Genomic DNA, 16925 nt, shown 5'->3' on the forward strand with positions numbered 1-16925 from the left:
TGGTGGATTTTCCTGGTGTAAAGCCACACTGATAAAGCTTAATCAGTTCGTTGACGGTGGACTTCAATCTTTCATACGCTTGATAAGACTTATTCAGCTTAGAAGGCCGATCCCACGGTAGTTGGGGCAAATGGCGTGCTCACCTTTCTGGTCGATTGGGCAGAGCACACTTAAATTCTAGTCGTCGGGCATGCGTTCGTTCGGCCGTATTCTACATAAGAGTTGATGCATGCACCTTATCAGCTCATCGCCGCTACACTTGAATAGGTCAGCTGGCAAACTGTCAGCTCCCGCAGCTTTGTTTTTGTTTTCAGCCGCGAAATTTCTAAACATACCTTGTCATATTTAGTTGGATGGCGATCTTTCACTAGGGGCTCGGATTCATTTCCTCTGCAGGTTTTAGCGTTGTTAAAATTAATTAGAGTGGAAAAATGTTCCCTTCGCAGTGCAGCGATGAGTAAGACTCAAAGAACACCCTTTATCTGTGTTGCAAAGAGCGGAGGACACAAGTCTAGCAGCGCCTCGGGAGCAGCGGCGAGGGTTTGTCTAATTGCTCTTAGAAGTAATACGAGTACATAAGCGCGCTTGTCGCTAGAGTTTGCTGAGCTAGGCCTGTGGGAACTTCATCCCTGTTTTCTTATTAGCTTTCGGCAAGGTCGAATTGGCTTAGCGCTATGATAGCTTCTTATTAACAAATTATGGGATTTCTTTATAGAAGTGTATCTTTTTGTCCCTCTTTCTGGAGAAAATAATTGAGTCCTTAAACCGATATGTGTGTAGGTTTTCTTTTATTTATTTATTTATATATCTACATACATACATTTATAACGATTGATATTCAAAGACTTTCAAATCTTAAAATAATGATATTTTATTCGTGAACACTTTTTCCTGAGCGTCCTTTGGTGATGAATCATGAATTCCCCCCAGAAGCATTATAATCGACACATATTACGCTACAATACTATTGGCGGCCGGTGGAGCAATTGGCGCTTGGACAGTGCTAACTTCCTGGGCGATCGCATCGACCGGATTCAAATTAAACCAATCGAACAATGAACGAATGTATTGATCTAACTGACTGAAATTCACACCATTCTGTTCGAGTTGTGTAATTATGCGTTTCGATTCCGGGAAGGCCAAAACGCGTTCATACACCGGACGCAAAGCCTTCAATTTCTCCCAGAATTGGGCGAGACTACCGCCTTGGATTACCTTTGCGTTGATTTGGGCGCGCAACATCTCCTGTGGGAAGTATGCAAGGAATTCATTGAAAAATCCTTGCCAGCCATAAACCGACCAGTAGGGTGTTGGATTGAAGAGACTCAAAATTTCTTCAGATTCCTCGAATTCTAAAGAACCGCCGCCAGACAACATCAACTGAGAGCGCACCCACGACTGGAATTGTATGATCTCCGGCTGGGCGTAAAGACGCATACGCACCATGAAGGCATCGTGTGAATTTATGATGCGTATAATAGCCTGGAACTCCGCATCGTTGAGCAGATAACGTATGACCAATTTGTTAAGTGGCTTAGCGGGTATAAGGCGATACAACTGTTCGAGGTCCTGTGTTAGGGTAGCCGGTGGTGGTGGTAGTGGTGCGACAGCAGGTTTAGTGGCAGGAGGTAGAGCCCAGCTGGAGCAAAGGCTACACACAATAGCCAATGTGATGATGAAACGTTTCATTCTCGATGACTTTTTATTGACTAGTATTCGGTTTAAATGCCGGCGATTTTACGTTCGAAAGTGCTTTCACTTTATTAATGATGGCACTATTGCTGCTGCTGAGGCTTTTATATTAAAAGCAATTGAATGGATAAAAAACTACGAGAGTAACAAATCTGCGTCTACAGTGATAAGTATACTCCATTTCATTAGAATAGGTACACATTTTTTTCTCGAGATCCAAGCTTATATCTGGACTGCTGGGCATCAGAGAAGCTTCGTTTTAATTTTATTTTGAAGTATGCTATGCGTACTTGTGCCTATTCAACTGAATCAAAACAATAAGCATAATTTTCATGTACATATATTGAGTTTGATAAAAAGTGGAATAAAATCCAAAGTGTTTTCTTAATTTTCACCGCTTTCTTCGAAATGGATCATTCTTCAAAATGAGATTAAAACGAAGCTTCCCCGATGCCTACAAGTCCAGTTATAAGCTCGAACATGATCAAAAAATGTGCTCTTATTCAATTGAAGCGGATTGTATGTATGTATGTAGATATTTAGGTTTAGAAAATTGCTTCAGCTGCTGCCTCGCTGCGGCAAAAATTCTCTATGAACTTAACATTCTGCTTACGCCTGAGAATATGATGGAAAGTTGACAGTGAGGATAAACATTTACATTCTTTGGCGGTAAACAGATAAGCTAAAGTAAGCCCATGTTGAAAACAAATGTAATGAAGGAGAATATTCCACATATGTATAGTGTTTTTGTTTAACTCGTTATTAGTCATATTTTTATCAATACTAATAACTTTTTTTTGGAAGCAGTATTTGCAAAGCGAATACTGATTTACGTAAAATTATGTGGAAGCATAAGTATACATATATTTCGGGCCTGGTGTCTACATATAAGTACAGCTAGGCTCAACTGATTGTGGTCCGTTTTGAAGTGCAAAAATTTCCCAACCGGCATCGACAAACTCTGTTTTTTTTTCTTCTGTTTTTTTTTTTAAATAATTCTAAGACCATAAAAATATTTACATAATTGGGGTATTTACAACGTTGTCGTAAGTGTCGTATTGTTGTATGTCGTAAACTTTAAAGTACCATCAAAGTCATATTATGAATTTTCGCAGTGTTAAAAAATAGTTAGTTGTAGTTTCAAGTTCTCTAAACATTTATTTAAGGTTTCAAAGCTTACGGCATACAACAATATGACACTTACGACACCGTTGTGAATCCCTCATATATTTCTTCTTCTTTTTATTTAGTACTACAACCGTTTTTTGGTTTGGACCTGGATCAAAAAACTTTGCAAATTTTTCTCACTCCTTTATGAAGTTATCCCCTACAAGTGTAGACAGACTCTCCTGCACTTGGTTCCTAAATTTCGTGGTGGTCATGCGTAGCAATTAGTTCTTAGATCTCCTCGTCCTTCTCCATCGGGACATGCACGTAAACAGTGTGACCAGATGATTACAAAAGGTGAGGATAAATTGGTTTTGAGAAAAGGTTAGAAAAAGTTATACCCTGTGAAAAATTCACTTAAAAAGAAGTTAATACATTCATATTCGTTAAAAAGCATTCCACCTCGATAAGTTCCACGAAACCAATTTTATTTAAATAAATTTTAAAATCATTCCCATCAAAATTCAAAATAACATCTTTCAGGTTAATATCCGGTACAGTTTAGGATACGAAAAACCAAAAAAAAATCGAATAGAAATTTGATTGCTCTCTACACATATACATCAGAGTGCAATAATAGTAGTAATTTTTTTTAACCCAAGATAAAGCTAAGAAAGAATGTTCCCAAGGTTATGGTAGTTTGCTCTGTTTTTATAATATTTGAACGATAAACAGTACCTAGTTTTTGAAATATTAAGTATTTTTAATATGGTAATTATTTTTATAAGTTCGAGTCCGAATTTTACTATGAATATTTTAAGTAAAAAAGGACAGAAAAATGCGGCGAAGTCAGACCGAAAGTTCTGAGGCTATGGCTTAAAATTATATGCTAAGTATAGCCTCAAAACGGCTTACCTGGTCACGCTGCGCGTAAATGAGTCACCTTTGATGCGGATGGTGGCCAATTCTTTCACTGATGAGGTAAACCCAGAGACCAAGCGGAATCTGAGTCCAACCATAAATCCAAGCACACATTTCTGTGCCGTGGCATTGCAGCTATAATAAACGTTGCATATATAGTGATGGCAAAAAAAAAATTAATAATCGATTAATTGGTTAATTGATTAATCGAAAGCATTCGTCTAATAGTTGCAACTAATCGTAAGAAATTAACCGATTCATCGATGGTTTCGATTAAAATCGAAAATTAATAATAACCATCTACATAAGTTATAAAAACTGACTGTTTTATTTAAGAATACATTTCTTGTTAAATTGTGGAAGCTTGCGCCATTAATTAAGTGCGCAAACAATAAAGAAAACAAAAAACGAAGGGAAATAATAAATAAAAAGATGTAAAGTAGTATGTATACCATCTGTTTTACACCCCGTGTCAAAATTATAAGCGCACCACAACAATTTTTTTTTTTTTGTTTTTTGTTATTTAATTTTAGTTATTTTTTTAATATAGCTTATTCTTTAGCAGAAACCGCATAAATATAAATATATCAAACTTTGTGCAATACCGTATCAGTATTTGAGTTTTTTAGCCCATCGAATTTTTGTATAAAAAATTGCAAGATTGATACATTTTATGCGTTCTTAGCATTAAATCGTCGAAGGTGTGTAGAAAAAAACTGCTCTCAGTTTCAGGTGCAGTCTCGTTCTGATCATTTGTATGTAGAACTGGATTGAACGATACCTATTAGTTGCCCGCAACTGTATTTATTCATACATACGCTAATGCTTGGATGAAATATAAATTGAAAGTTTTTTTTTTTAACAAATACTCGTGAGTTTATCTGCATTCGGTCCTAAAACAATCTCGTGCTGTACAAAATTGAAAATATTCTACCGCAAACACCACGCGAGCTTATTATTTATGCGCAAGTTCAACACCTGTTATCAAATGCTTACGTATGTTTGTAATACAAAATAAGCACGTTTGTAGCATCATAAATTTTTGGTATTGTATTACTTCATAAAAAAAATTCGCTAACTCATCTTCTCTAATTTCTGCGTTCTCTGCAAAATCGTGTATGTAAAAATCTCACCTTTGCCTCTTGGTATGTATGTCGTTTATGACTCAAAAGCTACCGAACCGATTGATATGAAACTTATAGCGATCCGTCTGACCACTACATCCTTTTACACATATATACATATGTTCCAACTGTCAGTTCAGCTATAAACATTTCAAATTTGCTACATTCTTCCAGCGCAGTTTTGATTGCGACTCTGAGGTAGGTGTGGTCTGGACGGTTAAGCTAGCCCTCAGTCAATCCAGGGTCGAATGGAGTTCCCACTTCCACCGCTAAATGAAACACCATGTTTATGTTATAAGTTGTGTTATGTTATGTTTATGATATACATATATAACGTCATCAGCTATATCTGGGGGAGTTAGTCATCAGATCTTCCATAGCAAACTTACTGGCTATTATTGCTGAGGCAGCCACGACATGGTACCAGTTCACCTGAGCTACTGCCAAATGTGGTAGATAGCTTGTCGAGCTCAAGTTTCTCCGGATAAACATCCTCTAGTAGCCCTTGCGTAGCTACGCGTAGTGAGCACATATTCTGCAGGGTTGGCTCCATTAATTGGCATTTGATGTCCGCATCGACCTCACTCTTCCGCGAGTCTGCCACTTTGTTTGCCGTAGCCTTTTTTCTAAGGCCCAACGAAACTGAATCTGTAATTTAGGTAGAAGTCTATGCTGTTTTACTAGTCCCAATCTCTGCTCTGACCCTCGACCTGCGCTTTGAATAACCCCATAGCGTACTCTGCTAATTTGTCAGCGTCTTTGGTAGGAATATAGAATATTGCCCATCGGAGGTTGGTTGGTTAGTAGAAGCGTCGCCTAAATACATTCCCAGGACCCAATTAGTGTTGAAAGCACCATTTTGATATGCTATCTCTGGGACCCTTGAATTGAATGGTTCGTCAAACCATTTGGATTTTGAGATGAATCTATTTAGGTTAGTAATGGTGACTTTGGAAATCTCCCCAAGATTTTGGATGGAAAAACTCCCGAGTGTGTTTTGCCTTATTTGTGCCAATGCTGGGCACTCGCAACGATAGTAAAGGACCGTTTCTTTACTTCTCTCAAGATTACAGCTACGGCACCGAGGGTTATACGGAAGGCCCATTTTAGCTGCATGTTCACCAATGGGCCAATGTCCCGTTGTAGTGGCTATTAATTTGACTATATCTTTCCTCGACCTCTTGAGAAGTTCTTGTGTCTTTAGCTTGTCATAATGCACCCATATGTGCCTCGCAGTTTTGCAGGTTCGAAGGTTGTTCCAACGTGTATCAGCCATACGTGTGAATTGTAGATGCAGTTCTCTTTTGATGAGTCCGCGTCGACAATTTATAGTCTCTGCTTCGGATTCATTAAAAGATGCTCCGGCGCTAGCCAACTCGTCAGCCCTATCATTTCCGTGATGTCTATTAACTCGGCCGCCGAGCTTAACGCACATTTGCAATCTCTGACTGTTTTGGATTTTGTTACCGGTGAGACAAGTGCCAGAAGTGCCGCTTGGCTATCTGAGATAATGTATGCTCTTCGTACACCTACGCAGTTTCTCTCTACTGCTTTACAGGCCCTTTCGAAAGTCCAGTTCTTCCGCTTGGAAAATGCTAGCAAAGTTAGGTAGTCGAAATGAGAGAGAGACATTCAGCGTTTCAGAGAACACCCCCGCACGTACACCGCAGTCCATTTTGGACTCGTCAGTATAGATTTCAGTGGAATTCTCCTCGACTATCCTGCCCCTACCCCAATCCCGTCTTGAAGGAAACTTCACCTGAAAGTTTTTCCTGAAATCTCTCGTAGGAGGTATATAATCTGATTGTTTCCTGTAGAGAATGACGTATATTCTCTACCAGTAGAGAAATAATCGGTAGAGAAGAGTTACAGAAACGGGCTACTGGACTCGATAAGCTTGTCAAGAATACCACTATGGCCGTGCTGCAGCGCCCTCCAGCCGCCTGTCTCTTTGAGTCTGACCGCCGAAGACGCAGCAGTTTCGCGGATGTGGAGTGTGCTCTTTGTATACTGCTTAATTTCCTGACATTGTATTGTTTATCTAGTGCTGGCCTACCAAACTAAGGCCCATCGGAGGAATGCCATCCCCTTTTGTAACAGCTTTGGGTTCCTTCCAACCCTTAACTTTGGAGGGCACCCCTGCAGTTCACAAGAACCCATCCTGACTTGAAGTACTGTCCACTGGGTGCGACCACCTTTCAAATAACACTGCCACGGGTCAGTGTGCCTGGCCCAGTTTTTGAAACATGATGTTGGAGGGGATGTCTCTCCGCTGACGCCGGGCGAGTTTTCTTTATATGCGTTTCTATTTAAATATCCTGCACTTCGCAAATACTTTTTCGAATTGAGGACAAATAAAAGGAAGATCGAAATTTCATATTATCATTTTGAAGTTATGTTTGACGGAGTTCGAATATACAAAAATAATAAAAAATAAAATTATTTTGTTTTTCCTGTAGATATTTTATGTACAAAATTAGTTAGTTACATCTAATGCAAAGGTAACCAGCCTTGATTATTTCGCGGCCATCGCCATAGAAATGTAGTTAGCTTTCAGCAAAGAAAATATACAGATAATATTGACCTTTAGCTCCTTCCTAAGCAACTTAAAGTTAGCTTATAGTTAGATACATTTCCTGCAGGGAAAGGACACGAACGTGGACACAAAAGTAGGAATGGAACCCAGCGTTGGCCATTTGTAGAACTGCAAAATTTTCAAATCAACTAATTCTGTAAATCAACTCAAAAACAAACTCATACACGGGCGGGTATTTTGATTTACATTCATATGTATGTATTTTACAATGAATTGCCTATTGTCGTGATAAAGATAACTGTCTAGTACAGAAAATACATTGATATGCTCGAATTGATCAAATTTTCAATAACATATACCGGTTGTTTTTTATATAATTTTCGCCATACTTAAAAAATATAAGTACATGTTGAAACATCTAAACTTCAATTATAATCGAGAGTTCACTGAATTTGCGTCACTCGGGCAGACGAATTATTGCAGTCTAGGAAAATAAGCATTTTAGAACTTAAGGTTTCCTAATTTTTTCGTAGTTGCCGGAGCCTTTTTATTTTTCTTGATAGGTGTATTGTTAGCTGCTGCCTTCGGCTTCTTTACTACCATGTCCTTGTGTAGTTCTTTCAAGTTTGCATCGACTTTCTCCCGCTTATTTTTAACCACTTCCTTAATCTGAAATTCGATATGATGATAGTAGGTTTTTACCATAATTAAAATGTATTTACCTTTTTCAATTTTCCCTGAACTTCTTTGGGTTTCTTCTTATTTTTAGCATCATTTACTTTGAATATATTCTTGTCTTTTTTAGACTTGTTGATAGCACCCTTAGCAGATGCGGCACCCTTTTTACCAGCTGCTGTTTTCGATTTACGTCCCATAACTATTTACTGGAATTTAAAAACAAAAATAAAAAAAATATGTATTATATTATTACATAATATTATTAATATGAAAAAGCCCCAAGGTATACATAAATAAATAAAAAGCAAGATTTTAACTTTGTTCAACAATTTATTGAGTTATCAATTTTTAAGATTATGAACTGCATTTTACTTTATTTGCAACAAGTGGTTCTTCCTCGTGTGCCTCAGATGCGCTCCTTTTTTTCGCTGTTGGGGTTTCCGCCGCAGGCTCAATAGGATTCTTCACAAAAGGTGTTATCAAAATTTCTTTCGTTAAACGAAATGCAACTCGATACATATCCTTATTTGGTGCAACATTCCGTACAAAATATATGCCCTCTAAATTGTCTTTCAACGGCAAACCCAAATTCTTCTCCACCATATTGCGCACTAGCGTCTTCGTATCTTCGCCCTTTGCGAAAGAGTAAACATGCACAGTAGGGTAGCTCAGTTCATTAGCAGGAAAATTCGTTTGCTCGTTTTCGTTTAAAAAACCACGAAAGACATCCAGAAATTCTACCGCCATAGCCGGTAGATTCATAGTAATGTGTATTTGATTCGTCATTAGCTTATCAGCTGTCGAATTTTTCCAGCGTTCAAGTAAATCCACTTTAACATCATCCAGTAAAAATTGCCGCCCATCTTTATTGAATGTTTTCATATGAGTTAAACATTTGTTGCGCTTGGCATTGTGTTGCAGCCATTTATAACTCTCTGGATTTAAGTCATTTGCAAGAACCCAACATTTTTTACGCGCTGCTGGCACACTAAATGGCCCAACACCAGCGAAGACATCGTACAGAACATCGTTCGCGTTAAGCATTTTTGTAATTCTCTCATGTTCCGTAGATAAGCGAGGGTTCCAGTACACGCGGGAGAAATCAAATTCAAACACCACTCCATTCTCTTTGGTCTCTACCTGATATTCAGGTTCACCACAAATAAGTTCCAACTGAAAGTTTCGGTAGGTATTGTCAATTGTTGCCGCCTTATTAACCACTGTGCGGCAGCCAGGCACTTTGTCTAGCAAAACCTCACCAACCAGTTTTTTGTAAGGCAGCAAATGATCTCTTAAGTTTAAGTGCACAATATGTCCTATGCGAGAATACGAGGTGACACCTTCCTCATCGGTTGGCAAAACGCTTTTGAATATCTCATCTGCGCGCCAATTATCGTAGCCTAGTTCTAATTCATCATAGTAGAAATTATTAGCTCCGACTTTGAATTTCATTAGCTCAGCAGTGGGTAAACAATCCCATGACTTAACTGCTGATGGATGAAGTAGTATCTCACGCATGGAGGACGATTCTCCTCCAACGCCCACACTGGGGACTACACGTACCGGACGTAGCTTCTCCATTTTCAAAAGCAGCTTTTTCAACAATGGCAATACTTTATTTGAATCCGTCCCTGGTACTCGCAAACGTGGTAGTTCCACACGTTTTTTAAACGAATCACGATTCAGTTCGAGCATACCACGAACAGACGCAGGGGGTTCCAAAAGAGAGCATCCCATATTTTTCCAGTAGTGGCGCTGTCTTCTAAGTTGCTGCAATAAATCTTGAACCAAAGTGAGACGACGCAGCAAAACCATTTATTGAATGTTACTCATATATTCAACAAGATAAAGTACGCGTTATTGTTTTACATAAAAATTTTAGTTAATTTAATTTATAAATTAAATGCTTTTTCTACTACAAAAAGTTTACCTTTTCTCAGCGCTGCGAACTGTCAAAACCAATTACATATGCGATGCTTCTTCTTCAATGCAAGAAGCTCACAATAGTGAGAAGAGATAAGACAATCAATAACGTAAGAACTGGGAACAGTTGTGCATTAACGATTCATGATATGAGTATCCAAATCCACCGTTAAAAACATTCCCTTTGTAAAAATATCTCGAGTTGATTTAAAAAAGAATAAAGGCTGCACAGGCTAGCGTTTTCTCCTTTCTTATTAATGTTCAGGATGACAACACTTTTACGAAAAAAGCTTAAACGTTTAAAAATCTGCAGTGGAATTCTAGAAATCGCTAAATTCCTTTCGAACAAATCAAACGTCACCAACTCCTAGATAGTTCGAAAAATGTATCCAGGCGCCTAAGCTAGAAATAATGCTTTTATTGTCTAAAAATAATAATTATTTCCCCATAGGTTTTATATTGATATTAATGAAACATGTTCCCAGCGACATAAGGATTTACTGTGTCCTCATATCAGAAAACGTAACGTTACGTTCTCTGCTCTTGTAACGGTACGAACGAGAATCGACTGTGTCTCACAAAACATACAAATTTTGTATTTCTCGGTTTATTTATTTGAATTTTAGCGTAAACTAATAACATCTGCCAACAAAATGATATAATGTTCTTTTATTTTGCGTGTAACTTTATTTATATGTTTGAAAATAAATGCTTATTTTGTGTTAAGCTTTGCGTGTTAATTCGAGTCATTCAAAATATAAAAAAACGTAACAAAACCTTAAATTAATTCACAAAACGAAAAAACAATAACATATAACAATTAAAAATTATATAGCTGGGATTATTAAAATACGTACATATGTATATTTGGTGGCTGCACAAAATTCAGTAGCGCCTTGCTGTGGTTGGCCGTGGCACGCCAGAAGTGCGGGGGCGCGCAGATTTTGCACGCACCGGATTTGCCACACCATCTGTATTGTAGCTAAGATAAACATGTGAGAGATCGATAAATTCCTGCTTATTGGTTGTTTCCTGCGGCTCAGCGATGTGTTTGCGCATATTGTTACCAGTGTAGGCAACGCATTTCAACTGCCATTCGCCGATGTCTTCATTCCAGTGAGTATACTGATTTATCATTGACTGGTACTCCTTGGGTATGTAAGAATTAAGCACCAATTCACATAGAGCCAATTCACGTGATAAGCTGCGTATATTTTCATAAATTCCTTCCTTCTCGCGCTGATGCTCCTGCTGTTGATCGGCTAATTCGGATTTAACGCCCATTAACATTTGCATTACTCGATGAATTTTCTTTGTTATGCCGGTGCTTGCTTCTTGCAGTGACGAGTATCGTTCTTCAATATCTATGCGCTCAGTTTCTTTTTGCTGCAATGTCTGACGCAGCGTTTCCTCAGTCTTTTCACGCTCTTCTAATTCGGTCAAGGATTGCTCAAGTAATTTCTCCTGGGTTTGCGCTTTCTCAAGCAAGTTTTCTCCCCCAACCAATATTTTGCCTTCAAGTGACATTAGTTTATTACGCAATTGTTCTTGCTCAGACTTCGCATGTTCAATTTCGCGTTGATGTTCCCGTGCCTGTCGCTCTTTTTCCTCTTTTTCAGCATCGCTTTTCTCGCGTTTTTTCGATTTTTTGCCATTGATTGTGGGCGTTTCCTCAATTTCTATTTCAATGTCGCCCTCATCCTCATCAGCATCTTCATCATCTTCCTCAGATATTGGATCTTCGTGATTGCTCTCTTCCAGCTGTTTACGTAAACGTGCTATTTCCTCCTGGAAATGACGCAACAGCGCATCCTTTGGTTCCTCATTAACACGCATACGGTTCTGTATATTCTTGGCGCGACTAGCGTATCGCAGTGTAGAAATGGTTTCCATATAATTAGTGTCTGCTGGACTAATAGTGGCGCACATCACCGTTTTCGAATTGCCACCTAGTGAGTCTTGCAGCAAACGTGTCAGCTTTGAGTTACGATAGGGAATATGGGTGCTTTTTCCGTCCACCAAAGCACTTATTACGTTACCCAATACAGAAAGTGATAAGTTAATTTTGGTTGCTTCTTTCAAGCGTTGCCCACTTGCCTGAGTCTTACTCTGCCTCTCCGAGCCAGCCAAGTCCACTAGTTGCAGCTTACCCATTCGTACATTTGTCATGTCACCCTGACTCAGCTCGCTACTCTCTACTGTAATCGAGAAAATGGCATGTGAACGCGATGATTCTTGATTCATTTTTGTAGCACCAACAGCACGATTTTTGTTGCCCAAACGCATAATATTTTCGAGATCATCTGCATTATGCACAACATAGCCACTTAGATCTTTTACGAATACGCCAATATCGGGTCGTTCTTTTACTTCCAGACTTTTGCTAACATCTTTGCCCAGCAAGTCACGTACTTCTTCATTGTATATCTCCATATAGCTTACACGTACCAAAAATTTCTGATTTTCTCGAGCTTTAGCAATGTGTCCAAAGATGTGCGCAAATGCATTGGGTATAATGCCTTTCGTTTGTGGTGAATCGGGATTGCCCGACATGGTGTAGGTTTTGCCTGTACCTGTTTGTCCATATGCAAAGATGGTACCATTGTATCCCTCCAGCACCTTTTCAACTATAGGACGTGCCGTGTCAACATATAAATCGAGTTGGTTGGAGTCGCTACTGAAAACATTGTCGAAGTAGTATGTTTTTGGCGGCTCATTGGATGTTGCGTTGGGTTTCACGGCTGTGATGGCTCGATTGATTTTATCCACTTGTATAACATTAACAGCACCACAGTTAATTTCAGATTTCTCCATTGGCCGGACACGCACTACAACTCGAACATTTTCAATTTCATCGCCCTCCAATCCGCCATTGGGTATTTGTGTTTCTTGTGGCATTTTTTCGTGTGTTGATTTTATGATTAACAAAAACTTTATTTAATTTGTTTGGTTACGGAAAATCTGCGAAGTTTTGTTTCTCTAATTTGCGTTGCCATGAACAGTTTATTGATTTTCTAAGCAGCTGACTAATGTTTTTCATTTTGCTTCCCTTTTCGCGATATCTGTTCTCTGCAAGATGCACCGTGTGTTCTCAGTACCCTCAAGGTTGCATTGTTTGTACATAAATATATTATTGTTGGGCACCCCATTTCAAAGTGATATTGTTTACCGCTTATGTTTATTTATTAATTTTTTTAAGATTTTTAATTAAAATACAGTTCATTCTCTAAGAAAACCCATATAAACTTAAGTTTAAAACTTTGTAGACAACTAAAAAGAAAATCAAAAAATTTTCAACCAAATTTAAGTTTTTTTAGAAGTATTTGTCTCTTTGAGTATACAGTTTTCTATCCCATTTTGGTGTTTTAGGCTAAAAATTACCGTAGATTTTTTATATATTTTTTTTTTGCCGGAGTTTGACGGTTTTATTCCATATAAAAATTAATTTTGTTTATTAGTTACATGTAAGCAAATGCGACAAAACAAACATTATCAAAAATCAACGGCAAGTTTTAACCACTTGGAACTTGCATATTTATTCTTACACTAAAATTTAATGAATAAAAATTTGCTTTAGCTTTTTGGTTCATTTTTGTAGTTTTTTTTCCGAAATTGTTTCTTGGTTTTAAAATGTATTTTTCTATTGTTTGTGATGAGTAGACTCAATGGGCAATAGAAATGGCTGAAGTAAGAGTTAGTATTTTTTTACTTAAATGAAGTGCAAGTTTCAACCGGCTAAAAAATCGTGTTGATTTGTTAGATTTTTTTTTTTTGGAGACTTCCGTTTTTATTATTAACAAGTGCGATTTCAAAAAACTGGCGCTGATTTTTTGAAATTTTGTTGCTAACGGTTCCGCATTTTATTTCATAAGAAATTCATGCTTATATGGAAAAAATGCTAAAATTCGTCACCGAAAAAAAGTTCTCAAAAAGCAACGGGATTTTTTAGCTATTTGAAAATTGCATTTCATAAAGCTGCATTTAAATGAGGCGGTTTTATAGGCGATTCAACATTGCTCAAGAAAAATCGCTCGTATACATTAATGTATACATTAATTACAATTGTAATTCAAAAATCGCTTGCATACTCGAAAATTTTCTAGAAATTTCTAGTGTATGTTAAATTAAAGTATAGAAATTATCACCGTTTCTGTATTGCACTAAGTTAATAGTGATTTCAGAATCAAATTTATTTTTATACAGAATGCATTTTTATAAAAATGTATTTTACAATTACGTATGTATATGTATATCATCGCCCGTATTCTGGTATTCTGGGTTTTTGTGTAACATAGAACATCTAAAGGTTAATCAAGTCAACCCAATAACTCAAACTGATAAATTTGCACATTAATGCTTCTGGCGACAGAATCGACCAGTTATTATTCATATCAGCGATTCTAGATTGCCTTTGTTTGATTTTGATTTCCCAAAAATCTTTTTTTTCATTAACCCCATTTTGATAAAAATTTAATGAATTCACTGTGGGGCTGTCCTTAACCCAACGCAGAAGAAATCGGTTGACAAACAAAAACCAAACATAAAAAAAAACAAATATACACGACGATTTTGAAGTCAGTTAAAATTAAATATTTTTCGCGAACGAAATTAAAGGGCAATAAAGAAGCGTCCGACTAAAATTAAATGGATAAAATAAAATTTAAGTAGTATTTATAAAGAAGACTGAAAAAAATTAAAATAAAAAAAGTTAAAATAAAATAAAAAAATTAATGCACATGGTTCCATCCAGGGTCGAACTGGAGACCTTCTGCGTGTAAAGCAGACGTGATAACCGCTACACTATGGAACCAGCTGGCTAGTTGCTGTCAAAATAGCCATATGAGAGTAAAGCAAACGCGGCCAAAGTAATTGCGCTACTAAGCAAGTTTGAGTGAATGTGCACAACATACATGATGCATAAGCGGCATTTCGAGTGTCAGTATGACCAGAACGCCACTAAAAAGAAGTCAGATAGGCTACAAAAAGTCGAAAAAGTAAGAGTTCAGCTAAAGAGTAAAATACACCGCTCAAACGGGTTGACAAACCAAGCAAACTCCTAGCCAGTAAAAAATCCGAAAAAGGAAAAAAAGTGGATGAAGTGCGAATTTTTCGGATACTCTGAGGATCCGTTTTCCCACTTAAGTGTGCGGCAGAAACGTATGTACAGACAAGTATGTATCGAAAATTGTTTGTGAAACGAATACTTTTTTGGCTGTTTTTCTGGAATTGGTCTGATTGAATTTTTCGTTCAATACGATTTCCTTCTGCACTTCACAGTTACTTTTTCATGGTTAAAAAAAAATAAAATAAAATTAAGGAATTCGAACCTGATTATTGCATTCAAATAACATCATCTTTTTTGAACTTTTTCCGGATATGAAAATGAATGATAACTGTAGTCGTTTTCTATTCGTTTCCGGATACAGAAAATTATACTAGACTGCACTGTCGGCAAAATTTACGTTTCTCTGCTGGCTGCGCTGGTTCTGGATCTTTTTATTACAATAACAAAAAAAAAAACGTTTTCCAATGTACGGATGGCAGTGGTCAATGCCAACTAGAGCTTTTAATGGTTGACGTCGGCAAAAAAGGCAGAGTATCTGACGGAGGCGTATTTCGTGAAGCAAAGTTTTTTTTCAATACTGGCATCAATTATCTTAAAAATCCCAGCCCTGAGAGAGTGGCGTTTGTATTTGCTTCTGACGATGCTTTTCCGCTATCAGAAAATATTTTAAAGGCCATAAAAATCTGGAGCTTCTTTCCCTCACCCATTACTAGTCTTTTCTTTAGACGTGAAGTTAAAGGGCCTCGCATCCTATAAGCCTGACTCCACCTTTCTTTAAGTCTGTGGCAGAAAGTTTGGCACCATTGTTTTATTCGCCTAATTTCGGAATCAGTAATCTGCGTTTTTTGATCCTTACGCTAAACCTGCACGTGGTTGTTGACAGCTGCATCCTCCGCCCCATTACGAACCCGCCATTTACCCATATTTGGAAAAGTTATCTTTTTATGAGATTTGTAGCTGCCATATTTAAAAATCCCTATGGCTAAAAATACACAAAAAAAGGTGATGTATTTACCATAATTTGTTTTTAAATCGACTTTGTTTAATTGTGCAATTTGTGCAAATTCTTACTGTTGGCCCTTAAAATATAGACAGGACCGGATTAAGCATGTGGGGCCCCTTTTAGAGTTAATAATTACATGCAATTAATTGCAAAAACAAATTATATTTTAATTTTCACAGTATCGTTAATTAATGATTTCTAACCACGTGTTTTCTTTTGAAATTCTCGCCTGAATTCCTTCGTACTTGCCGCTCATGTTGCATGCAGTATTAAACGACTGATCCGGCTTATTATTCCTGCCTGTATTTTCTCACCCCTCAAAGTTATTATTTCCTCACAGGTTGTTGAGGATACATAATTCACTTTCCCTCGTCCCTTAAGCTGATGCCAGATAAAACTTTGTGGCTTTGCGCAACATTTATAATTTTGTCAGCAAAGTGCCAGACGCAAAAGGTAGATATGCCACAATGAACGCCAAGAAAACAATTTTACTCGTTAAAATTGCTGTGTATTTTATATACATATTTAGCTTTAAAAATATGAACAACGTAATTAAATTTTATGTTTCTGCACGAAAACTCGAGTTTGGACGAAACAAAATAAATATTAAACAGGCTGATTGTCAACGCGCGCAAAAAGATGGAAGTTGGCCATATTTTCGCTTCGCGCTGCAGCTGCAACGATCTATGTGGCATGCTTTGCGCATTTTCATACAATTAATCTTATCTGTCAAGACGCGTCTATCACGCAAAGCGAAGCAAGCGTTTTATCTGGCATCACCTTTATTTCTGTGTTCATTGATATGCCCGGGGTCATTCTAAGTTACTAATTCCAGCATTTCCATTATTGGGTGAGTCGCGAATCTCATCAGAGCCA

General features: G+C 37.6%; 4 protein-coding genes and 1 non-coding gene across 5 annotated transcripts; all 5 read right to left on the minus strand.

The window, feature by feature from the left end:
* Positions 1–834: 834 nt before the first annotated feature.
* On the minus strand, positions 835–5376 carry LOC118747092. The gene is made up of 3 exons (XM_036481082.1): positions 5234–5376; positions 3715–3855; positions 835–1738 (listed from the first exon to the last, which is right to left on the minus strand). Exons 1-3 carry the CDS (start codon positions 5374–5376, stop codon positions 952–954), a joined length of 1071 nt encoding a protein of 356 aa, XP_036336975.1. The 3' UTR covers positions 835–951.
* Positions 5377–7717: 2341 nt separating this feature from the next.
* On the minus strand, positions 7718–10052 carry LOC118747275 (tRNA (guanine(37)-N1)-methyltransferase-like). The gene is made up of 3 exons (XM_036481276.1): positions 9989–10052; positions 8103–8264; positions 7718–8049 (listed from the first exon to the last, which is right to left on the minus strand). Exons 2-3 carry the CDS (start codon positions 8253–8255, stop codon positions 7882–7884), a joined length of 321 nt encoding a protein of 106 aa, XP_036337169.1. The 5' UTR covers positions 8256–8264; positions 9989–10052; the 3' UTR covers positions 7718–7881.
* LOC118747258 (tRNA (guanine(37)-N1)-methyltransferase-like) lies at positions 8187–9982 on the minus strand. Its single transcript, XM_036481248.1, has 2 exons — positions 8431–9982; positions 8187–8264 (listed from the first exon to the last, which is right to left on the minus strand). The coding sequence occupies exons 1-2, from the start codon at positions 9871–9873 to the stop codon at positions 8262–8264; spliced, it is 1446 nt and encodes a 481-aa protein (XP_036337141.1). The 5' UTR covers positions 9874–9982; the 3' UTR covers positions 8187–8261.
* Positions 8188–13042, minus strand: LOC118747252 (kinesin-like protein KIF3A). The gene is made up of 2 exons (XM_036481240.1): positions 10839–13042; positions 8188–8264 (listed from the first exon to the last, which is right to left on the minus strand). The coding sequence occupies exon 1, from the start codon at positions 12877–12879 to the stop codon at positions 10867–10869; it is 2013 nt and encodes a 670-aa protein (XP_036337133.1). The 5' UTR covers positions 12880–13042; the 3' UTR covers positions 8188–8264; positions 10839–10866.
* Positions 13043–14718: 1676 nt separating this feature from the next.
* On the minus strand, positions 14719–14791 carry Trnav-uac. The gene has a single exon. It is a non-coding gene; the product is annotated as a tRNA-Val (tRNA).
* Between the last annotated feature and the right edge of the window lie 2134 nt (positions 14792–16925).

This window comes from Rhagoletis pomonella, unplaced genomic scaffold, assembly GCF_013731165.1.
Source record: "Rhagoletis pomonella isolate Grant_MI unplaced genomic scaffold, Rhpom_1.0 Rhpom_scaffold_00011, whole genome shotgun sequence".
NCBI classification, from domain to species: domain Eukaryota; kingdom Metazoa; phylum Arthropoda; class Insecta; order Diptera; family Tephritidae; genus Rhagoletis; species Rhagoletis pomonella.